General features: G+C 41.2%; 2 protein-coding genes across 10 annotated transcripts in view; one reads left to right on the plus strand and one right to left on the minus strand.

The window, feature by feature from the left end:
* The window catches only part of CHLSN (cholesin), a 128,662-nt gene that overhangs the window by 29,040 nt on the left and 74,500 nt on the right, over nt 1-25,122 (minus strand). For 6 of the 9 annotated variants that reach the window (XM_027468889.3, XM_072023795.1, XM_072023794.1 and 3 more), the window contains one exon: nt 1,525-1,697. In XM_027468889.3, the coding sequence (XP_027324690.3) occupies nt 1,525-1,697 (173 nt within the window). Of the gene's footprint in view, nt 1-1,524; nt 1,698-9,415; nt 9,553-10,676; nt 10,840-14,382; nt 14,546-25,122 lie in introns of those variants that run through there. The other 3 variants (XM_072023799.1, XM_072023793.1, XM_072023798.1) reach the window with 3 other exon arrangements.
* The window catches only part of GPR146 (G protein-coupled receptor 146), a 51,536-nt gene continuing 36,098 nt past the window's right edge, over nt 9,685-25,122 (plus strand). The window contains exon 1 of the mRNA XM_005020082.5: nt 9,685-9,820. The gene's annotated coding sequence lies outside the window, so the exon portion shown is untranslated. The remainder of the gene's footprint in view (nt 9,821-25,122) is intronic.

The following is a 25,122-nucleotide window of genomic DNA, read 5'->3' on the forward strand; positions in this document are numbered from 1 at the left end:
TTTCTTTTTCCAGTCTTGCTGGGTAGTAAATACTTCAGAGGTGTAAAAAAGGACTGAGCCAAGATGATCCAAGATAGTCACAGGACATTTGGGGCCAGAATGCTGTCTATGGTTGTATCTGCTTGGTAGTTCAGCATCTCATGACCATCCCTGATAAGTCTACGGAATTCCTATCAGTTGCTGAATCAATCCCAGACAACCTACTGCCATACCTGTAGCAGCTGAACTCTGCTATTACTGAACTATGTAGCAGGAACACTGTTTCAAAGTAATTGGGTATGGGTTAAGTGAAACTCTGGAGTCAAATTAGTTCAAATATAGTTTCATATTCTCTCATCTAACAAGGCACAGATCCATATAGATAACAGCAGAGTATCAACAAAAACCCACAGCTTGTTCCTTTGCTTTCCAAACCTGAAAACCATTATCTCTAGATCCATCACTTACTAGCACACATACCACAGTATAGCTTGAGCAGATGGTTCAAAGCTAACTGTCAATCCGTCTGCAGTTCAAAACAGCGGTGAACTATTCCAGCTGTTTTCCAGATCAAAAATATTATTGTCATTTTGCTATCACTGCATGCTGAGGGTTATGTAACAAAAATGCACATGTCCCTCTGCCTGGAATGCAATTAATTTCCTCCCTCCCCACTGAGAGTGGTAAGTAACAATTCAGACAGTCTGCATGCTTCAGTTTTAAGCACGGCTAGAGATGCAACACTGGTTTTATTCCTCGTGGTAACCCACTATTGGTAACACGCCAGCCTTCTGCAGGTCTTAGAGACAGGGCATATTTTGTAGTTTGGGGAAAAAATAAACACTATCTTCCTGCTTATACAAGACCTCTGTCTGTAGTGTACTGTGAATGCGTTGCTGTCGTTCTCTATTTTAACCATAGACATTGCTTTATGTTGGAATGTAAAGTATTCTAAATAAGTATGCTAACTAAAGTAATTGCTTCCGATCCGAAATCGGCCGCTATACTAGTTATATGCTTTGGTATGCAGAAATAAGGCATTGCACACTATGAACTTTGTAACGGTGGCATAATCCCTTCTTAATTTACAAATATCCAAATATCATGTATTAAGTTAAATTAGGACTCCATAATGCTTAACCACTTCAGGCAATTTGCTCACAAAAAGAGAACAAGTGAAACTCCATTGCTTAAAACGGTGCACTTAATCAAAACTCATTTCCCCAATGCAATCTCGTCTGTAATGTGCCTTTCATCTTTTTAAGTGCAGCTAACCCAGTGATATTTATATATCAACTATAAGATCTTCAGGACAGGAGCTTTCTTTAAAATGTTTGTAGCATACTCAAAATCCTTTAGTAGTTACTGTGATATAAATAAAACATGGTGACAGGGTGTCAAATGAGATGAAACATTAACTTATTACTTAACTGCAGCAATTTCCTTTAATGTCTTATTACTTGGTTCAGCTTGTTCTGGATTTCTGGCATGGTTTACAGATTGCTTCTGCAGGGAGCATCTGCAGTGGGGTTTTAGTAGTCTTACCTGGTTAAATAGGCCAGAGCCAGCTCTGATCCTGACAGCTTTTTGGGCTCTTCTTTTTTAGTAGGGATTCCAGCTTCTCTCATCAGCTTCTTTTCCTCCTTCTTGCGTTCCTTTTTCAATTTTCTTTCCAGTTTCCTTCTTTCTTCTGGGGTAAGATCTTCTTCATCTGTTTCCTGAAATAACAAACATTTAAATAAAGGGTAAATAAAGGTAAACAACATGTGCATAATTTTAATTGAAGGGAACAGGTAATATTTAAAACCAGACGCTTCAATCTTCGTAATTTTACTGTACACTATATTTTACTATGGACTTTTTTTTAGCTTATATAGATATGTAAGGGAGTAGAGTTTCCTTAAGATCCTGAGTTTCTGGGGCTGTAATCTCATCCTGATGTGCACTGAGAAAATCTCTGTCTTCCACACTTGATATCCACCATGCCAGAAGGGACGATGTGACAACCACCATTTTCATCCCAGCCTTCTTGGAGATCTTTCAGCTATCTCGGGTAAACATATGCACAATCTTACATAAACATATACACATATATCCCCAAAGGTTAAAGTTTCACTAGGTTTTAAGACAGAACAGTTCATAATGAAAACCTAATTACTATAAATATATGCATAATCATACCCCAAATGAAAATATTTATTTCACATACAGAAGAAGAGCATTACAAAGATACGATGAGTTTATCAGGGGAAACCCAGTGGGAAATCACGCAAGCTAAAAACAAAAAGCTGTTCCATAACAAGACAAGACTTATTCCAGTGACTCTGAGCACTGGTTCATTCATATCTTTCCAGGCAGTAGTCCTCTGAGTTGTTAAGTATCAACTGGAAGCATAAAAAAATCCAGCTGGTGTAATACTAAGAGGCTGTTACTCAACATCCCCCCACGATTTCCACATTCTAGTACATTTTGTTTTCCTGTGTGAGCACCGCAGTCCAAAACTAGCAATGATTGTGCTTTCCCTCCTCTTCCCATTCACACTGTAGAAGGACTGACGTCAGATCTGACGGATCTTAAGATCCTTTATAGAGCCCTATTCCGATGATCACCTTGGACAGACCTTCACAAAATCGTAGAGAACATAGCTTCTGGATATCCCAATTCCTAAGGACCTCAGGAAAGGGTAGGGATTGGGACTCAATGAAACCACCTCTTCTGTGCAACCTCCCAGTAATGACTGAGCAATGAAAAATACACAGAGGTTTGCAAACAGGACTCACACACTTCCTCATGGATATTTCCAAATCCAAGAGAGAAGGGATGGTATTAATTCTTAGCATGCTAGTTACACACCTCACGCTGTCCCAAATAAAACCGTGACACCTTCACTGTGGTTTGAGGACCTGCTGCTTCTCAGCCACCTCCGTGGGCACTGTGAATCAGTGTAGGGTAAGGCATGCACACTGTGCACCATTTAAATATTGCCATCTCTTCCAAGCTAAGAACAAAAACACTGGAAGTATTAGCTTCTGTGATAAGCTCAGGGTTTTCAGCTGCTGTGCTGTACTATTCCCTTGTATCATTTGTAGCCAACTTAAAATTGCAGACATGGACACATTTCTAAATTATAGCTCAGACTGGAATAGGTTGTCAGGCTCCCCTTTTTTTTTTTAATTTTTTAAAAAATTGAACCATATTTAGCACCTTATGTTGAGACAGTTCAAGCATCCTGCTCATGATATTTAACAAGAGGTGTTGGGGCCACAGGCGATGCTTTGGAAACAAAATGGATTGCAGGAAGATGGAACATGACAGAGATGCTGCCCAAACAGTGCTGATTTGCCAATGACTCCATTAATCCACTTCCTCAGCAACAGCTGTGCTGGGTTTGTTAAGACAACCTGAGCAAGGAACAATTTCCTACGAGGCCAGGCTCTTATTTATAAGATGTGTAGGAAAAACCAGCCCCAACAGCAGTAAAAATGGCATTAATGTGAGGCAGCCCTGGAGAAGAGTGCAAGGAAAATTGGAGGAGTCACCAGTGCCTCTGGCAGCTGTGTTAGCATCTCGTCCCGGGGCTGGGACAATAAAGGAGCCCGACCACCACTGGCATTCCCGGAACAAGACCTGCATTCACGGACTGGGCTTTGAAGGAAGGGGTCATTTGATGATTAGGTTAGAGCACCTGACCGCGGTGCAGGGGGAAGGGGACTCCACAAGATGCTTAACATGCCTGTCAAGTCTCTTCTGCCTTGAGACAAAGGTCTCTGAGCTGGTGCTCAGACCCAGGCACAGATGTCCCTTTTGCTCCCTCCTCCCCTGGTAGAGGCACCTGGGTGCACGAGAACATCGATCGCTTCAGGGAGATGGGTTAAAACCTCTTTATGAAGCGATGGATCCCTGGGATTGTATCAGCTAGTGTTTGTCAAGCGCCTTAAAACAAAAATCCAAACATGGTGCTAAATAACATTATTGCTGAAGACCTTCAAAGCAAAGGATAGGTAAACACAGCAATACCTGAATGCTAGCTGATTTGCCAAAGACACCTGCTGAGGACTAAACATTTGTTCGGTGTCACTTCCCGCATTATCTAAGTTGACTTTGACTCATTTTTTCAGCTCTGTTTTCACAGACCAAAAAAGGACAAAGCAGACATCAGAACAAATGCGAGTGAGGCAGAAAAGAGGATTTGCTTTTGTTGTTGTTGTTTAAAATGCTTTTTATTTATTATTACAGAAAGCCAGCATCCACCCAAAAAAACTCAACAGACGTTGCATTTGTATAGCAGACATTTATACCTCATGCTAAGAAGAAATAATATTTAGGGAGAAGGTAGGTATGTCATTGTTTTACAGGAAACACCGTTTTCATTGGAAAAACTGTCCTGGTACTTACTAAAATAACAATCCAGCCACACAAAGCCCAGAAAAACACCGAGGGTGGTCATTTATAAAGTGTTTGTAAAAGATTACTAGAGCAGCTGTCCAACAGACGACACACTACACTTAATCTTCTTTTAAAAATAATGTAATGAATTTGTTTACTTTTCTGTGAGCCATGAAGCTTTCAAATAAAGTGACTGTGGCACATCATTAGAGCAGTTCTGATAAAGAGGCCTCTGCTCCTTCATACTTACAGTAAATGCGTATCTCTGTACCTTCCCTTCCCCCACGCATTCCTCACATTATCAAAAAGCTTTTTATCCCTCTCCCGACCGCTCCATTAAAAACAAAACAAGTCGCTCCCTCCCTATAAGTGGGTCCCAACATAAATACCAAGCCCTAACAACGTTTGTTTCCAGCGGAACAATTTCTGCACTGTAGGCCATCTGAAACACCAGCATTGTTCTCCCTTCGGGGCTGGAGCTTTTCCAGGGTTGAAAGAGTCGGGATTTATAGCTTAAGGTACCCTTCTGATAGCACAGACCGTAATTCGGCCCAACAAAAATATGGTTCAGTAGGCTTCTGTTTGGGACTCCCACCACACGTCCTGTGAATGCTTGCAGACGACCTCTCTCATTCCAGCTATGCTTTTATCCATTTGTGTCAACACGATTTAGGCCAGCAGTAGGTACTACAATCAGTCCTCGACTGGTTCTTTTAATTTGAAAGCCTCAAGTTTTATCTGTTTCATAAAATGTGTGCATTTGGGGCAGATTCTCCACTGAAGCTGAGGCTCACTTTATCATAATTTAAAAAAATAAATCAGAAAACACAACAGAAACCAACCAACCTTCCCCAGATTCTGGGACTCAAAATAAAGCCAAACCTTTTAATGAAATTTAAAGCCTAGCTATATTTATTTTAACTTGAATGACCCATTATGATATTTTAGTGATGCATTTCTCCTTGGAATCAACAGCATTATCTTTTAATCTTTTTTCTCCCTTTACCATTAGCGTGACTATTTTTCTGAGAGATGTGTCCGAAGTTTGAGAGCCATTCAGATTCAGAGTTTTAGCATTACCTCATTATTTAAATAATTTTTTTAAAAAGCACAAATCAACAGGGGACTTCATTGTTTTTAGGTCATAAATATTCCACATTGTCCCCTTTTATATTTATAATGTGACATCACAATTTGTAGTGGCACAATTTATTCTTAACTACAACGCTGTAAAGTCCGTACTCGAGCGTGTGATACACTTGTTTATTGACCTGATAAATTTAAAACACATGCATGTAGAAAAACACAACACTTGCTTATTTGCAAAGCCTGCTGTGAGCTCCCACACCACCTTGGACCGTGGGCTCATTAGATCTCAATCTAAACAAGGTCAGGGCAGGTCAGTACACTTGAATGAATGACATTCAGAGGAGAGGCAGGCTTTTTTCATGATTAAGGAGGTGGGAGTCTTCCACTTGGAAACTTTCCAGAAGGCCTGAAAAGGTGCTGGAAGGGGTACTGCCACTGGTTGCCGTATTTTGGCAAGGAGGTGGACCCCCAGATCTTTAACATTTACGCTCATAAAAATCCATGTCATCTTCACAAGGGAAAAGAGATGCAAAGCTCATATGTTTTCAAGCAAATTCCCGAAGTTTGTACTATACTATGTCAATTTGCATGCAAAGGACAGAGACTGCCAATAGAGCCTTTCATCAATGCCAGCCTTGAAATTTCTGATTTCTAGGTAAGCTTAGTAATATTGTGGAAATAAATAGGCTAAGACATCTGACTAAAAACATCTAGAGGCTTCAGCTGTGGCAGTTTTATAAATCAGTTAAAAAAATAAAGTTTTTAATTATTATCTGTAATCTTGAAATACTGCACAAATGTAAAACATTTTACAGGCTGTCTTTAGAAATGAGTTTACCTATCATAACGGGGAAGCCATCTCAAACAGAAGTGAGTGCAGGATTTAAATATCCAGCAGTCCTGCTAAGCAATTCAGAACAGAGAAAAACAACCCTGGCTGCAAGAGGAACTGGAAAAGGCAGAAAGATTTACCCAAGAGAGAACCTGCTGAAGACATCAGGCCCTTTTTTTTTTGCAGTAAGAGTGGCAAAAACAAACAGGTGCAGTTTTTCAGAGCCTGAATTTGTATAAAAGCGTCAACTGCCAGGGTATTATGAACCGTGACAGCTGGACAGCCAGTACCAAGATGGTATTAACGGCACATTAATTTTGTTGTGTTTCAACAGAGCAACAAGCACATTTTTAAATTTGTGTCCAGCTTTATAGTTAACCAAAGGGCCTTTGCTGTCTCATACTTCAGTATGACTGAAGATGTCTTCTAAAGGCTTCTGCTCCTCCTTCTCCCGCTGTTAAAGACTCCTACATTTGCATGCCCAGCTGTCTCCTGCCAGCACAGAATAAAGTTGACAAGAGTCAGAAACTCTGAAGAAGTGCCCCAATGAACCTGATTTTCATATATTGCAAATGTGCCTTTGGGATTTGTATGTGTAGGTCAGAAGTTGCTGCCTGGTGAGGGGCTCTGCCCAACCTGTGTGTGGCACAAGGTGCAAAGGGCGCATGGCGCAGCACAACTGCTGCCTTTGCTGGGGCCAGGAGTGCTGCTCATCCTCCTCCAGCAGACATCCTCAGAGCTCTGGCAGCACTGCAACACCCTGGGTGCGACCTGACAGCCGTGTGCCCTGGCAAAGGAAACTAAATGTAAGGAACTGGCTGGGGCAGAGAGGTGATGGAAAAGGAAACCTGACAAAGGCGACAGGAAGGGAGCCGGAAAAAGGAAGGAAACCAAGTTTCTGTTACCACCAGTGAGTTCAACTGCCCCAAAAGTCAATGTGCTTTCACCTTTTTGTACCAGCCCAGCAAAAGAACAGCAAAGCAAGTGGCATCAGAAATTCAGAGGAATAAATTTTAACATGACTAACAGAGACAAGTATAAAGAGGGCTTCAAATTTTTGAACTCTGAAGAGAAAGAAGGGGAAATGGACGATACAGCTCGCTTCATAGTAGCAGCATTGTGCCTTGTTTGTTCATTAAGCTCGTGTTATTTCATAACTTTTAATATAGAGCCATGTCAAAGGGGCTTTGTTCGCTGACCGAGAACGGACTAGGAGCTACCGACTCGCCACATAATGGATCCTGCTTACAAGCAGCCTTTTGCCCCAAGTATGCACCATGCACGATATTAGCATACAAAATGTTCTGTTTCCCTCGTACACAATACATATGAAGCCAGATAAATAACTGGCCATCTGCCAGCTTAAAAACAAAAAAGCAGAATCTATAAATACAGTTCAAAAACTACAAAGAAGAAAGGCTGGCAAATCTTTAGATGCAAGGTTCATAAAAGAAAGACTGACAAATGATTTACTATTTGAGGCTTGCCAAAGGACTATGCTACAACTACAGCTATAGAATTTACACAAAATAGTTTGCAGCCATATTGAATTTAAATAACCATTTTCTGTCATTTAGCACCTTATGAGAATAAGAAGTATGACCAGAGAGAGCACATGAAACATAATTCCCACGCAGAAAGCAAGCTTTGATTTAAAAGTAACATTTGTAGAAATAAGACTTCCTTATATCGTGTCTGTAGAACTTCCATAGGAAGATTTAAAAAAATTATATATGTTATAAAGAAATAATTAAAATTTTTCATAAAAGCTAGTTGCTTTAAAAATCTCAACTCTTGGCAACAGAAACACTGGGAATAAATTACGTTGATTTGGAAAGGTTTCTGTAGATGCAATCCAGGCAGAAAAGCCTCAAACAAGTTCTGCAGGAAGCCAGATTTAAATAAGAACAATCTTTTTATCTTTCTGATCCAGGAACGGATTCTTTTAGTACTGGTGCAAATGTTAAAAGAGTATGTCCTTACGTACCCAGACACGGTATCTCATGAGCACAAGCTACCAGGTGGTACCCTAAATCTGCAGCTGTAATTTTGAATGGGTACAGCCCTTGTGGCTCGAAATCAGGCTTTATTTACAACTGGGTGATATTTGCATGTTTCATAGATTTACATCCAGTTCTGAAGAGCACATAATGTATTAACGTTAGAATCTGCATAATAAGAAGAAATTAAGCAAATTACTAAATTAAATGAAAGGATTTACAGGCACACAGAACAATACGACTTACAGAAACTAGCTTGTTGAATTCCACTTTATAGATTGTTTGCTGCTATAAAGTACATACTGTAACAGATTAAGTTCTAAAGCATAAATTAGTACCATATTTTATTTCTCATTTTTCTCCACCAGTATCACAGTCCTGAATGCAGCAGAAGTATTTAAGACAACTGCACTACTGCAGGCTTGGGGAATGTCGTTTTGCTTCATTTGCACGACGACAGTGCCAGGAATTTTCACAGATTTGCAGAAGGACTCCGCTTACTCTCTTAGCCTTAATTAAACCACGTTCTCCAATCAGGGGAAGGGAGAAACGAGAAGGAGAAGGAGAAAAAAGAACCCTCGGGAATCATTTGTATCCACATCGCCGTGGCTCACATTCAGCCCCTCTTCAGCCCTCCCCGAGAAGAATTTTAATAAAAGGAGTGCGGGGCTGTCCCAGCCCTTGGCTCTTGAACCGCCACCAGCACGACCTTCCCCGTCGGGGTGCTGACAGTCGCTTCCCAACTTTAAACGGCTTTGGGCTCGCGGAAGGTAGAAGCGGAGGATAAGCTGTTTTGAAATCAGTGCTGGAGGGGAGGAAAAAAAAAAAAAAAAAAAAAAAAAACAAACCACGAGCTCCATCTCCTCCAATGAAAGAGGTACCACAGGGTGTAGGCAGGTTGCCAGGCGAGCTCGGCAGCGTGACCGCACTGCATTGAGTTTCTTTAATGAAAGCCAGGAAAGAACACATTACACAGTGTTTCTTCTGCGAGCTCGCTAGCCTCCAGTGATTGAAATCAATAAAAACAGTCGGCAAGGGGCCCAGTGGGGGAAGAGAGAAATCTCCACTACAGCATTCAGTTTGCTTTCCACTTTCTCCCTCCCCCCTGAAGTTAAACTCTGAAGCTCACCATGACAAGCGGCTTCGCTTTCAGCGCTCGGCAGACTCTGGTGGGGATTTAAAGGAAGCGAGCGCTCCAGTTCCCCTCACTGCCTTCGCCCTCACCACTCCGCCGCGAAAATGAAAGGCTGGCTTTGAATTTGGGTCCTGCCTGGAGAAAGTTCCTGGGGCAAGTGCACCGCTCGGCATCTCAGGAGAGGGATGAGTTCTGCAGTTGGAGGATGTTAGAAGGTGAGAGGGGAAGGAGGAGGAATCCGAGGCAGCGAGAGCCCGCGGCCAGGCGAGGATGTCAACCGCGGCGGAGGGGACCTCTGGATCTGCGGGACTGACCGCGAGCAAACGGCCCCGATCGCTGACAGCCGCGTCCTAAGGCAGCCAAAACGCTCGCCTACACGTGAGCAAAGCGCAGACCCAGGTAAGTGGGAGCCGCTTTTAACCATTCCCTGTGTCGTGCCTGAAACGGGAGCGAGACCTCCCCACCGAGCCTCCCCCGGCTGCCCCGCGACCCCCCGGTCCCCTCTCAGGCAGGTCAGCGCCGAGCTCATCCCGGCTCAAAACTGTGGCAGGCCGCTAACCCTCGCCGAGCTGTAAAAGTGCACAAAAGCCCTTTGTTTGCCACTTCGGGGCTGAATTTGCTCGCTGACAAGGTAGAGGGGCCATGGCGTAACTCCTCCCCTCACAGGAGCCGCCGGCGCTCCCGCTGCTTTGGCTGTTTGGGGCGATGAAACGCGCCCGGCACCGCGGGCTGGAGCTGGCTGCCATCTGAACGGCTGCCAGCAAGGCACTGCTAACACGGTCCGTGCTCATCTATCTTATTTATGTATTTTAATCACCATAGCAGCCACACACACTACTCGCGCTGAGCTCCATGTGCGGGTCTGAAGCATGAACTGTGGTGCTTGCATGCACGCGGGCTACGCGGATTATTCTATCGGAAAGGGCTCAGCAATCGTTTCTTCATGCAGCCAGGGGGGATTTCTGACACACAGGTCAGGAATGACAAACACAGGCTTACCCAGCACTTGTTTTACCAGCAGGCAGTTTTTATACAGACAGCCCTGTAAAAATGAGAAGACACAGATCGCAGCTGGAGATCCCCAAATCCTTCACAAGGTTTGGACCAGCTTAAAATGACATGGTTTAGCTAAGTATCAGTGAGACACTGAGGGTGAAATCGAAGCCTGTCCTTGGCAGGGTAAGCGAAAATGATGACGGCTGCACCTCTTTCCCAGCAATGGCAGGAATTTAATGGGACAGACACGAATAGGTACCTGGGGAGCAAGCAGACTTGCCTCCTCCATGCTGGTCATCATGAGATGGTGACAGCAGCTGCCCGGAGCTGGGGAGGGCTGGATGCCCCCAGACCCATGCAGGACACCAAAGCAGTGCTCCTGCAGCCTCTCACCTCCCTGCCCCAAGCCTGAGGGCACGCACACCGTCTGACAGACTGACAGCCGAGAGAAGAGCCTCCCCAGTGCCTCCTCCATCTCAGTACCACCAGGCAGGGGGTAGGACCTGGAGTTCAGCAAGTGCGTGTGTATTTGTGCAGGTGCAGATGCAGCTTGCTCTTAGGAAACACGGCCTTTTAAGGGTGGTTGCATTATTTTCTCCTCACACTGAAATGTAAATGATCCAAAGAGTGACATAGAGAGCACCTCCATCTCTAGGGCTGTTTTTGCACAGAAGTTTGCTTAATCATTTTCAAAGCCTGAACAGTTCTGATCAGACTACGGGAATAGCTGAGGCAAGGTTTAAACACTAAGAAGTTTTTACACTGATTTTATCAGTCCAGTTTTGAACTCTTGCTACAAAACAGTCGTAAGATTATATAGCTTAAGATGTAAGAAAAATAATTAACATTTAGAAAAGCAAATTGGTGATTCAGAAAACAGCCCCGCCTGACTTTTGCGGCATATCCATAGACCCACGATTCACCACAATTTCCCATTTGCAGAATCTGTTCCACGTTTTGCCTTCCCCTGCACAGATCTTTTGCAGAAATTACAGCACCTAGTGAGGGCATCACAGCAGTCACTTCCACTCCAACCTACAAGTCTGGTTTCCACCGCTCTTGGAGCTATATTTATCCTTACACAGAGGAACTCACTGAAGGTTGTACTCCATTTAAAAAAAAAAAAAAAACTTAGGTGGGACAGACAATGCACACCACTTGTAGTGACATTCTCAAGCTCTAATGATATTCCTTCCCATTACTCTCTCAGCAGAAAATATAAATATTATCTTTAAAGCAGAGTGCAGGGTATTTTTGTTCATAGCGGTGTTTTTCAGAAGCTAAGTGCTATGAGTTTCCATAACATTTACTGTTAACAGAATGTGTTATTTTCAAGCAGAGGGAAAAAAAAAGTATCATGCATTTTCTTAGTCAGAAGTTTTGACCAAATACAGATACAGATATGCTAGCAATCATACCACAGGGCAAGATCTGACAAAGTTTTCCAGTCATGCCAATGGTATTAAAGCAAACTCACTGAGCAGTGAGACCCAGTCCTTCAAACACTTCCTTTAGGGTACAGAGATCTGGAAGAAACACATCTTGCTTTGTTGAGCTGGAAACAGCAAAATATGACGGAATCTGTTTCTCACAATTCTGCTGGTCTTGATGGTCTCATAACCAGAAGTACTTCATCCTCAACTATCTTCTTCATAGTCAAGAGTTCCTAATAATGAATGCCAGTTGTCCTTACAGCAATACATACCAGTAAAAAAGCTTTTTGAAAGCAGTATATAGGGTTTTGTAACAACCAAAAGTAGGTGAAACGCTTCTAAAGGTGGAAGGACAAGCACTTGGTTTAATCTCACTGATCTACATCCTGATGAAGGTAAAGGTCTGGAATTCTACAAAACCAATTTGAGTGACTCTTTCAAATAGGGTGAAATTCAACAACGATGGCAAGAACAAAGTGTGAATCTCAGGGTCTGCTAAGCACCGGGGTGGCCAGTCCTGGACGACACATAATACTCGTGTCTACACCGGGAAAAAGAACATTTCCATGCATTTCAAACGAACATGATCTGACACTTCTTGAATGCTGTGAAGCTTCAAGATACCTCTTTTCTCAATTACACCACTTGTTCATGTTGACAGCATTGCTTCCATTCAGCTGAGCATACTTAGTTTGCTCAGTTACAAACTGACAGCCTCCCGCCTCCCTGTAATGCACCTGAAATGTACCCATTCTGATCAAAAAAAAGGAACACAAGAGTTAGAGGTGCATTCGTCCCCATCTATGGGAAAGATTAGTGAAACAGGAGATTCATTACTAAATGAAAAATAAAGGGTTATTGATCCCTAGGAAGGCAGTTTGCCTTGCAATTCAAACAGGACTCCTTATGCTTGACTAAGGAAGACATTTTTTGTTAAAAACAATAAAGCAACCAACTTCCCCCTTAGTTTTAGCTCCAGAGTTCAAGAGGCTGTATAGCTACATCAAATTCATGCCCTGGTATATATCCTCTGTTTTCAAACTCTGGGTTCTCCCAGATAACCAAAGAAAAAAATGAACATATTTCTACTCATGAATTTCGTATCTAACAAAACTAACAACTGTAGTTTGATACACTAAGATCTTTTAAGCAAGTATTCCAGAAGGTATTTCACACATACACTCAACTACACGGGCACACAAATGCAGAACGTGCAATTTTAAACTATGATGAACAAGACCCAAAATAAGACACTCAAGAAAACAGAGTGGGCAGGATTTTTTCTTTAGCAGAATGTGTTCATTTCATGATTCAGCAACCCTACAGCAGACACCCACAGCAACACCTAGAACACACGCTGCTCCTCAACTGTCCTGTACATCATAGGGTGACCACGGAGCATCAGGGTAACAGCCACCTCAACTCGCGTCTTGCCGCTTGATTTGCTTTACAATAAAATAGAGAGCTTGGGGGGATAGAGAATTGGGCTTTCAGTTTGGTTATGAATAAAAGACATCTTGCCACACAATAAGGAATAAATGTGATGGAAATTACAGGTTTTTCCAGTTGACTATGTTCAGTAATAACTAGATATGGGTGACTTAGATTGTGCCAATGACTTCCCATGAAATGGTCATTCATGTAAAATACATTTAATTTCCATGAATACACCTTTGAACACCTGTGTGAATCTGCTTAAAGAAACAAGTGCTAGAAAGCTCCACTTGTATCTCATGTACAGTTCAGTTCCCACTGAACATCCTGTTTGAAGAAGTTTTGTCTCAAGGAGAACAGGAAAGGAAGGATGTTTCTCCAAGTAAGCACAAACTGCATGACCTAGCTTTCTTCCCAGTCTGCTTGCTGCTCTTCCACTTAAAATGGGCAAGCCCAAGTACTTTCTGATTAAATGTGACTGGTAGGAAGAAAGAACTTGAATATATTACTTGCCAGTTTGAAATGGTCTCCTGAAAGTTCCTTAAGAAAATTCCACCCCCAGCTTCTGCATTCTCAGTCTCTGAAATTAAAGTGCAATCTGTTCCCAAACCTTGTTTAGCAACGCTTTACTTCTCTGTTCTTGTGAGCTCCCTGATAAGTGCATGTCTATGATTGCAATTCATAACCCCTCCAAATTTATCACGCAGTCTTAGAGCACTGAAATGACATCTGTTTTTTATAGCATCAGGTGTGCCCTCATTATGCTTTTGTGAGGCAGAGCAGAAAATTGAAAAACAATTATGATTTAAGATCCCAAATTAAAACCTGTCGACTGGTTAGGAAAAAAATCCCTCCATAAAACCTGTTTGCATTTCCAATGACCTCATTGAAGAGTGTCATTGTAAATGCAACACAAACCAAGGTGTTGGTGATGGTTACATTTTATTAGTTATATTTTACATATCTGATAAAATCAAGCATAAATACGACAGAGAACAGCTGTCATGCAAATAATTTAAAAATTGAGTATAAAATAGAGTAGATAATTACAGACAGAGTAACACGTGGAATAGGAGGAGAACTAAGCTTATCACATACCTGTTTTGGTATCACACAGTTCTGCAGGGATCAGAAGGAAGGTTTAAGGAAGGCTTTGAAAAAAGACAGTAAGGCGCCTCTGTGCTGAGCTACAAGCGTCTTCTTCAGTGCACACAGGGCAGTGCAGTAGAAAGCACCGAGGATGGTCATTAGAAAATGCAGGCTGTCAAAGGCAAATGTTTGAATTGTCAGCAAAAGAGGAAAGTCAACATCTCCATAGCATGTGTGGGATAATGGCTACAGTGGGAATAGATTGCAAAGCTTTGAAAACGAAGTGGTTTATGCTTGCCAGAAGAAAAAGAGAGCAAAGAAAGATAGAGTTTAATAGCAAATCCTGGGAAGTCATAAGGTGGAACTGGGGAGATGAAGCCCTGACAGCGAGCACGGCTACTGAAATCTCAAGTCAAGGAGAGGGAGCAGCGGGGAGCTAGAGAAGCCAGGGAAGTTAACACTGGGTTTTCTCTCAAGATACAAAGACAAAAACATTTTACTTCCTACACATCATTCTTCCAGATTCCCTGAATGAACTCTGCTTTTATTTAAGGCTTCCATAAAATGTCATTGACTGTTAAGAGTTGCTGTTAATTGACTCACACAACTCCGTATCAGCTTGGAATCAATGAATGACCTCCCTTCCACTGTACGTGAGCAACCAGGCACCTAGCAACAGCAAGAGGTGCAAATTCATGATAATTTCCATCTTTCAAGTTATAAACAGCAGCATGATTCATACTTTTCCTGGCTTTGAAAATGTTTACAAGGTGGTGTTTTTTTTGTACCTATTCACCCAGATCTTACTATGATTAGTCTTGGGATACAACTGGAAATAAAAGATAAAAACTTAATTCATCAAATGCTCTTGACAACTTTCATGACAGGAAGCCTGGTTCATGTTGGCAGTTTTAAGCCAAACACTGCAACCTGCCCAAAGTAACAAATTTACACCAACAGCGGAACTTCTCAGCTTAAAAATTTCTTAATTTTCAGGCATATCTTCAGCCCAAAAAAACATACTACAGAATTACATTTTCTCCCTTCATACAGTACATATTCATTTTACATTTAAAAATCAAACGTTCCCAAACTATTTATTATTTTTGCAAGTCAGCTCTTTTGTGTGTTTATGTGCCTGCCCCACTTAGATGCAATCAGCACGGCCCAACACTTCCTGCACCCGCCTCCCTGACAGGGCGCCCACAGCTCAGCAAACACTGCAACAACGACCAAAGACCAGCTGTGCTTAGCAAAACATACAGGTCGGGTCCTCAGCAAGGTGGAAATGCTGCTGAGAGAAACCAGCAACAACAAAATAACTGGAGGACCTCACAGTGCTAGCCAGGATGCTGTTTGGTCTCCACATGCGATACCGCTCTGCTTCCAGTTCGGTGACATCAGCATTTCTATAATTTCATCAAGTACTTAATAGCTAACATCCATGGTGCATTATGAACAATAGGAAGAGAAAACCTAAGATAAGTACACAAAGCCTGACATATATTAGAGTTATCTACACCTCGTGCCGAATGACAGCATCCAGGCACTGCAACCTTCATGCAACCCCAAACCAAGCCTGGTCACCTGCAAAATTCTGCCGGAGAGGAACATAGCACGCAGAACTCCAAGCAGTAGGCAATATTTCAACTCCCTGTTGTTATTTTAGGGAATCTGAGAGTTCTGTAATTAATATAATTAACAGTTCTGGTCCATGCTATCTAGCGTTTAGATGGTGATTCAATTCTAGTCACAGCCAGTCCTAAATTCCATGTGTTTTTAAGCAACAGCAGAGCCTTCCATCACTGCTAGGCTTGGCCATGGGTGAGATACTGTGGTTAAGAGATCTTCTACATTCTTTTATTTTATGACTAATCTGAGGTGTGATTTCATAATTACTTTGAAGTTTCCTCCTCTCTAAAGAAGGCCATGGGACTTGCAGGATGGTTATATTCTAATGACCAGTGCAAAGATGAATGGCAATCCATACTGGAGAATTCAAATGGCACACAAAATGGAGAGGAAAATATAAACTCTGCTTACATGAGGCCCTGGCAAAACATATAGACTGTTCCTAAGCTGACAGTTTTATAACTCTAAATGGTTGTGCAAATGAAATCCAAACAAAGGAGCAGAGATGTTCTCTAAATCACTCAGCAATTGCTGCTTAGCAAAACCAGCAGCCACCAACTCCTGCAAACAAGAAGTACTTGAAGTAAGCTTATTGAATGGAAAAAAATGTCAAGAAATTTTTTCCTAGCTTTATTTTTCTATATTCTTGAATCTATATACATAATGATTCAGTTCACCCTGACAAATATTGTATAACCAACAATCAATCACATCAACTTTTTATATGTTGAGAGAAGTCAGATACCAAGTGATAAAACGAGTTCAGGCAGAGGGCATATGTTAAGCAGCTGTGAGTCCGTTTAAGCTGTCTATGTGCCTAAAAGCTTAATGTCATTACACAGAGCTCTGATTTCTTCCTTTCCCGCCTTACACTAAAATATCCACATTATGTTACAATAGAAATGATTAACTTACTGCAGGAAACATAGTCACACAGTGACTGCAGCAGTACAAACAATACGCTTATAAATTAGATGTAATATATTTTGCTTACAGTGAAAGATTACACAACGGAACGCTTCTGTTCAGGCTCTAAACAAAGCTTTATTTGTGAATAAAAGAATTTCAGGTGGCAGATTCAGGAACAACTTAAACCACTATAAGTTAGTACTGCTGCCAAAAGACACACACTCTGTATTCTCCCGCCTCTTCCTGTGGTTGGCACAAGTGTTTGTACCGTCCTGTAAACTCATCTGGGTTAAAATTACCTCTCTATCCCCCCCGCAGAGGTTACTTCAAAACCAAATCTGTTCCCCGATTCCATTCACTGTGAATGTTTGTGCCAGCAAAACGAGGAGGTGATGCAAAGGCGGAGACAAGTGGCTGTACAGCTCAATGAGATGACATTTTTTGCACCCTCTGGCTTAAGACACCATTCCTTAGAAGAAAAATAAGTGTAAAATATTTAAGCAAAAGTTAACACATGAGAAAAGTGGAGGAGAAAAAACCCTTGAGCACATGCATAATGACTGGAATACTTGCTCTTTTCCATACCTAGACAGATGAACAAGAGTAGAAGTGGGTAACCAACAACACCTCTGCATGGAGCACTTGCAGCTCTGCACCTTCACTGCTCAGACACCAATGCTGTAGATTGAGTAGAGAACCTAAGCTACACGAGCAGCTGCCTGGAAGGCAGTTACTACTACTTAAAGTTAAGCAAACCAGAAAGCAAATGAAAATGTCATGGTATTTTTAAACATATGATTTGGAACACGACTTTTTATTTGACCCAAGACTGGCAATATTGTATACTTCACATTTTTACTATTCAAAATGTGTCAGGCTAGAATCAGTCTATCATAAATCCTGCTAAACTCTTCTTTTTACATTTGCTATTGCATTAGTAATTGGCGACCACTTGTAACAGGACTGTAACAACAAGGATCAAATAAAATGCCTTCACTATAACACCATTTTGAAAAAACTATTTTTCTGGCAGACGCAAGCAAGTTCATTCAAAAAACATCAACAGATAACCAACACAGCGATCTATAGCAATATAGCAAGCTATAGATTTTCATGGTGCATAGAACTCCCCTTTTCACAATTTTGAAAGTATCAGCATGAAAGATGAGTTCCTCTCTGTTCTCAGTCCTCCTAGGTGAGGTTTTTGTTCCCTTATTTCCTCCCTTTAGATGGTGTGCTCTGGCTGCTATAGCCATTACTCCTTGAGTCGCAGTGTTTAAGTGTTCAGCATACACACTGACTTCCTGCCCATCGAAAACTCCAAAGCAAATCCAGGAAACAAACAGCTCGGGAAGCACATAGGCTCCGAGTGGAGTTGTCAGGTCTTCTAGCCACTTGGATTTACAGCTGCAGTGAGCGGACATGGTTTAGCTTCCTGCATTTTAGGATGCGTGAGAAAATCCCCTTCAATTTCTGCCTACCAATCTGCAGTCAACAGACACATCAGAAGCAATTTTTTGGTTTAGTTTCAAAAATTAATTTTCTACTTGCTCATTCAGGGATGGGTAATACCACCAGTCAATTGTTAAACCGCTCCAGTAGTCTAAACACTTCCAAAGTAAAATTTTGGTTTTATTATTACACTAATAAAATAAAAGAATGCCACCATCTAGTAACAACCTATGCCCTTTATTAAGGTATCTAATCGAATAAAGATTAGTTACTTCACATGCTATAGAAATGCAAATGTACAAGATGGGGTAAGGAAGTCAAAGATGGAGAACAATAGATGTTGCCATCCTCTGTCCCTCCCTTTGCATTTCCTCTCCTGTCTGCATCATGGCTGAGGTCAGCAATTACTCAAAGCAAGTGGCAGTACCCTGTTCAAGGTTAAACTCCAGCCACCTTTCAAAAAGGCTCATATTTAGGTAAACAGAATAACACAATACTCACTGAACTCTGGAACCTCACAACAGACACACTTGGGCTACACTGTGCGACCAGCAGCGTGCAGCAGGGGAATCACAAGAATCAACAGAGAATTTGCAATGTTACTGCAAAAACATCTACTCACAACTCTTCGTGATAGGAAGTGTGCAAAAATCTGTTATCATATACTAAGGAAAAGGAGTTTCCTTCTTCTACTTGAGGATTAGGCAGCAGGATGGTCACTGACCCAGTTGAGACACCACCAGGCTCTCGAGGCACAGCCACTGAGACCACAGACAATCCAGACTGAGCGCCCCTCTGAACAAGGGGAAAATTTCCACCCAGGGCTGTTTTTTAGCTGCAGCCACAATAGCAGACTGCTCTAGTTTGTGAACCAACCCACTTAATCACAAAATGAAATGAATGTTCAGTTACCAAGTTATTTTTTTGTCAAAAATATATAGCTAATATAAAAGTAAGACAGGAACTGGTATATCTACAGTAGAAGTAATAAATTTTGCACACTGATGTGCCTTACTCATAAGCAAAAGGGTAAAAGAAAATGAGTAAGAACTTACATAGTTCTCTTATTTTACGCAGAACCTTAAAAAAATCAGTAAAGAAGCTAGCTTGTAAGAAATTTCATTTACCTTTGCTCTAAAATTGCTCCATTTTACAACTTTCCTTTCTCACTGAAATAATACATACAGACAAATAAAACTGATTTCACCTAGTACTGACAGACTAACAAAACACTCAAACTGTTCTTTATATTTTTCAGTTCCTTCACAAAAACATCCACATTAGCAGCATTAAAGAGCACTGTAATTTGAATAGCTTCCTCCAGTGAAACTACTAAAATTTAAACCTACATCTGCGCTATTTTAACACGCATGCACCCAGCAAAGAGAATCGTCCAAGTTGCAAAAATATTTTTCTGATTTTCATCAGAGGGCTCTTTTATTTTGACCTAAGTATTTAGGGTCATCGCTATAGAACCAATGTCACAGAAAAGCGTCCAGGTACAAAATGTCTAATTCTTCGAACATTAGGTTAATTTGTTTTCTAAACCTAAACCAATATTTGAATGGTAGAACAAATATTTGAGATGCATTTGGCTAGTTACCTATTTAGAAAGAGAACAAATTCATTCAAAAGGACTTTTCCCCCCTCAGGCAGCACAGAACAAAATACAGGTTGAGCTCACCAGATCTTAAAGATTTGTACCTGGCCTAGGGTTAGACCCTTCTCAGCACATTACTGCTGTAAGGATGCCTGACAGGATGCTGGAAAGGAAAGGTTTTAGGAACAGAACTGCTTTAATAGAAAAGAACAGATCCACTAGAAGAACAAAACACCCCTCACCTACCAGGACTGCTGCTTAAATAACCAGAGCCAGCTTTAGATACTGCTCTTCCCTTGAACTGGGCATTATTAGAAATGAGCTGGTATTTCAGGAGGATTTCTACTGTAATTGTCACAACGTTTGGAGGAATCACATCCCTGGTGCTGGGTGATGTGATGTGGGGCTTTGCCTGGCTGGGTGCTGGATGCCCCCAGGGACAGGGAGTCCTCAACTGCTCCGGGCAGTGCGTCCCAGACCTTAATTACAGTGAAAAGAGCTTTCCTGGAATTGAGTTGGAACGCCCGTTTCACCTGATGACCATTCCTCGCATTCTCCTGCTGCTTGGAGCTTCTTGGTGACCTCTCAGGTCCCTGCAAGCTAAATGCTGAAGCAGAGAACATCTATCCGTACAGCAATACGGAACTGTACCATTTAGGTGAAAGGAATAAACATTTGGCAGTAGCAATACTCATTAAAATCTATGCAAAATTCATAACAGGCTGAAAAATTAAGTAAAGGCAGAAAACGTAATCTCCAGACTGATCTCCACTGCAACACTGGAAGTATGCTTACAAGACTGAAGAAGAGTTGTTAATTGCAAATAAATCATTAACCTACAACACCTCCTTAACTACTTAGCTTATAAATTTAGAAATGAAAGCAGAAAAATAGCTAATACAGTTCACCGATTCCTCTTAAAAGCAATTGTCAAGCTTTTTTACAGCATTTTTATGTATTCAAAGAAGAATAGATCTACTGCCAACAAAGTGCTTAATCACACTTGTTTATCTTGTAAATAGAAGAACTGCTTTAAATCCCGCAAGGAGAGGTGTCAGAAACATAACCCATTTTGAAGTGCACACAGACCTCTGAAGGCTTCTGAAATCCTTCACGCATAATGAAAGCCTCAATATTTTCACAGTTTCCTTTTTAGCTTTTCAGACTAAGGTTTGTATTTGGATGACATTTGAATTTGGCGTAATGTTTCTTGTAGCACAACAGGGTCAAATATTAATCATTTTCATAATCCTGTCCAAAAACTTTTCCAGTCTGTCTTCCTTACGAAGCTGCGTGGTTACATATAACAGGACCCAAGATGTAGGTTCTCAGATTTAAGAAATACTTTAGAAGTTAAATTGAGGGAGATGCCATTTATGAATTCTGCCTTAGCATATGTTCACTACATAAAGTTATTTAAGTGCCGTACAATAAATAGTATTATAGCAACACATGCTTTCAACACATTTGGAAGTAAAGACACAAAAACACTCTTATTTTGGCCAAAGTGCAAAAATCTATGTGAAACAAGTGTTGCACATAGGAAGCCTCAAAATCCACTACAAAGATGATAAGTTTTGTAGCATTTCTGTAGTTCCGTGTCCAGACTGATAATCAGAATTTAATAAATAAATAAATAAATAAAGACTGTGAAATACCTCACTGGCTTGGTTAGCAGGGTCTTTGGAGTTGTGTCTCCATCATCCATGCTCGCCTGTCCACAACAGCCAGCAGCACAACAACAGACCGCAGCAGCACATCAGCACCTTTGTTAACAGAGAACCCAGAATACAAAGGGCTCCACAAGCAAGTGGGGAGGAAAGGGGATTTATGGTATCTGTACAGACAATACATTTTCAAAAGCTGTAGTTGTTCCACATTAATTAACAACTTCTTGGGATAATTGTTCACAGAATGTTTGTCTTGTGGTGACTCTCAAGCAGTGATCTTGTAGAAACATCTAATTAGAACTATTACAGTAAAGCTCGGGCGGCTTTGCCAAAACAAGTGTTGGACACAGCATCATCCTTCAGGAAGAAATCATGGGCGAAGGTGTAAGCTGAACTCCAATGAGTTGTTCTGCAAACTCCTAGATGGAGACAGCTTTTACAAAGCTACAAATATTTGTTCAGTGCTTATGGGGGCTCTGGGGTCTACCCACAGGCACTGGGTCGGTTCTGCAGGTGGTTGCTCCATGCCCATCAGGGCAGGTACCACTGAGGGAAGGAAATTCTCCATGGTCAGCACTGGGAACACTGGTATGTGATGTGACATAGGGCTTCTTAGTGTCTTTTGCTAACAGCAGTACTGCTGAGTATCTTCTAAGCTGGATTCACGCTAGCATTTTATGTGATGCCTGGATCATTTGAGAAGCTTTTGATAAGAGATGCCAGTAGAATCACTGGGATAGGCCTTCTGGTTTTGTCTACTGAAGGAAGAAAGTTCTCAGCAGGAACTCAAGAGCAGGGCTCCTTTCTTCTCAGCTTTTGAGAGGAGTGAATTGAGAAGAGAAGAAGAAATAAAAATACATGTAGGGAAAGCCTGTCATGATAGCTCAGTTTCAAATGCTTATACAACTCACATGACTGACATAAAATCACTCACAGTCTTGAGTAATTAAAAACAAAGTCAACAGATTAAAAACATTTGCAGGCAAAACCACAATCAGATCCTCCCTTGCAGTCTGTAAAACTGTCTACTAAGGTCTGAGCTTCTATATTTGCTCATGCTATTTCCAAACGCTTCTCAGTTCAAATGCTTTCCTCCTTACTTCCTGATTAAAGATAACATATGGGACTAGAAAGAAATGAGCCTTTCTAGAGCTGTAGAATCATCTGCATGCTCAGCGCTGAATCACTACCTAGCCCTCTGTTTAACAGGAACGTTACTGAAATGGTATGCTTAATGCAGATACCAAAACTAACCTTGCTGTGCTGTGCCTATAAACTGCAGCAAACGAAACCAAAGAGCAGGTATGCTGTAGAGAGAGCATCTCTGAAGGGGACTTTCACCCTGGGAGTCAGCTTATCCAACACTGTTCCAGTCTGGAAGTTCAGAAAGGAAAGGAAGCATTTGTCTACTGTTAAGAGAGGGAAAAAAATCTTTGACTACAATTCTCCTTCTTAGCAAGAGATTAATTATACCAAGTCTCCAGAAACTCATATATTCCTGGTTACTGAAACACTGGTAAGTTAATACAGGGGAAAAAAAGTGCTAAGAGAGTCAAGAGTTTATCTGTACCATTCTTACAGTGGATGAAATAGTGCAATAATTTTATTTTTTCATTTCCAAAATTACCTCTGATATAGCTTGTTCCTTCTGCTCTAATTTACACTATAAAAATCACATAAAAATATAAAAATACATCTGGGGGGTCTTTTTTGGCTTTGCTAATATAGCTTTTCAAGACTTCCTCAAAAAGATCCTAGGAATCTAGGAACCTAAATCCTAGGAATTTCCCTGCTCTGTCTGAAAGAAGAAAACTAAAATGCTGTTAATACACACATATGGAAAGGACATTTAATATTCAATCCTTTCAGATGCAAAATCAAATGCATCTAATAGAACACAAAAAGGAATCAACATCAGACACACATTTCAAAAAATGTTACACAAGTGATCAAAGAAAAAAGGGAAAAAATCTAAAGTAAAGCTACTTGCATAACAGACTATACATAAACCGCTGAGTCTTTTGAGTGGGATAAATATGTTTCAGACTGTCCCTACTGTGATGTTTTAATGGTGTGAGAACTGCAAACAAAACTCCTTAAAGAAAGATTAAAAAAACTACAAAATTTAAAGGAATAAGCAAACAATATACATCTCTCTTTTTCTGCCAAAAGTGGACATGACATGAATCATGTTGACGGATGCCACAGAGCTGAGAATGTTGTCACTTTTTCTGGACAATGAAACAAAACCACAGAAACCAGCAGGAGAAGCAGCCAAGTTTCACCACCGTATTTGGGCATTATGGTCCTATAAATACACATGCAGCATCTAAACAAGGGCATGATTTTCATTCCCCTTGTATGAAAATGATTAGCTGTACCACGCTAATAATACACTCCAAATGCAGAGGGATCAGAATCGATTTTCATGTGATAATACCAGAATGGGATTCTGCACTCTGGTAAGAGCATCCTGCCATAAATGTGCAACAAGCATGTGCAGCGAGGGCTGAGTACCACAGATTCAGAGAAGCACAAAGCATCCAGCCCAGTCCAGGGAGCAGGGCACAGATGCTGGTTCGTCCCTGGTCTGCTGGCTCACGCTGCTCACGGCGCTGCCTGCACCTGCTCCTTGGGTGAGCTCGTTAGATGCTGCCAGCACGGCGCTGTCGCTGCGGTGTGTGCAACGAAACCCCACGACATGGATTCCTGGTACTTTGCTTGACTCTGAAAAATCATTTGCAACACTGAAAGCTTTGTTTGTGTCACGAAGAGTGGAATATGCAATAAGTTAGTCACAAGAAAAGCATTTTACAAGAAAAGCCTCTTGATTTCATTTAATTTAAAAAGACAAAACTGGGCCAGCTAGATATACCATCAGCTAGATATACCAGCATGACTTCGCTTTGTTTATCAACAAAACCATGTAGTACTGCTTATTATTCAATTTTAGGAGTGTATTATCTAACAGTTGTATAATCAAGATGATATTTACTACTGGAAATGAGGTAAGCTAGCATGAGGATTGCATTCAACATTATCAAATGGGAGGCACCAGAGTTATGATTTCTAGGCACAAGCAGTAATTGGATAGGAAGGCAAAGTTCAAGAAAACAGTAATACTCTTGTGTATTAACAGAAGGCCTCTTCTGCTCTGTAATGCACTACCCAAGACCATTTCCTTCCTTAGTATTAAAATTCTAATCAGCCTTCATTTCATCTACAGAAGTTTATGGCCTACGCTGAGTTCTGTGCACAGCTTTAGAAACAAACAGACCTGGAATATGAGACCCAGCATATTATAAATTCTTAATTCAACTATAAAAATCTGTCCATGCACAAGTGGAGAATATTTAAAACGTGCTAAATGCCGCACTGTGTAACACAATGAGCTGCTGCTTTAAACGCTGCAAATGTCGTAGTTTCTAAATGTAGCTGTATTAATCACAGATTTGACGTTAAGATCCTAGATATCAACACTGAGGA

This window comes from Anas platyrhynchos, chromosome 15 (assembly GCF_047663525.1).
Source record: "Anas platyrhynchos isolate ZD024472 breed Pekin duck chromosome 15, IASCAAS_PekinDuck_T2T, whole genome shotgun sequence".
In the NCBI taxonomy this organism is placed as follows: domain Eukaryota; kingdom Metazoa; phylum Chordata; class Aves; order Anseriformes; family Anatidae; genus Anas; species Anas platyrhynchos.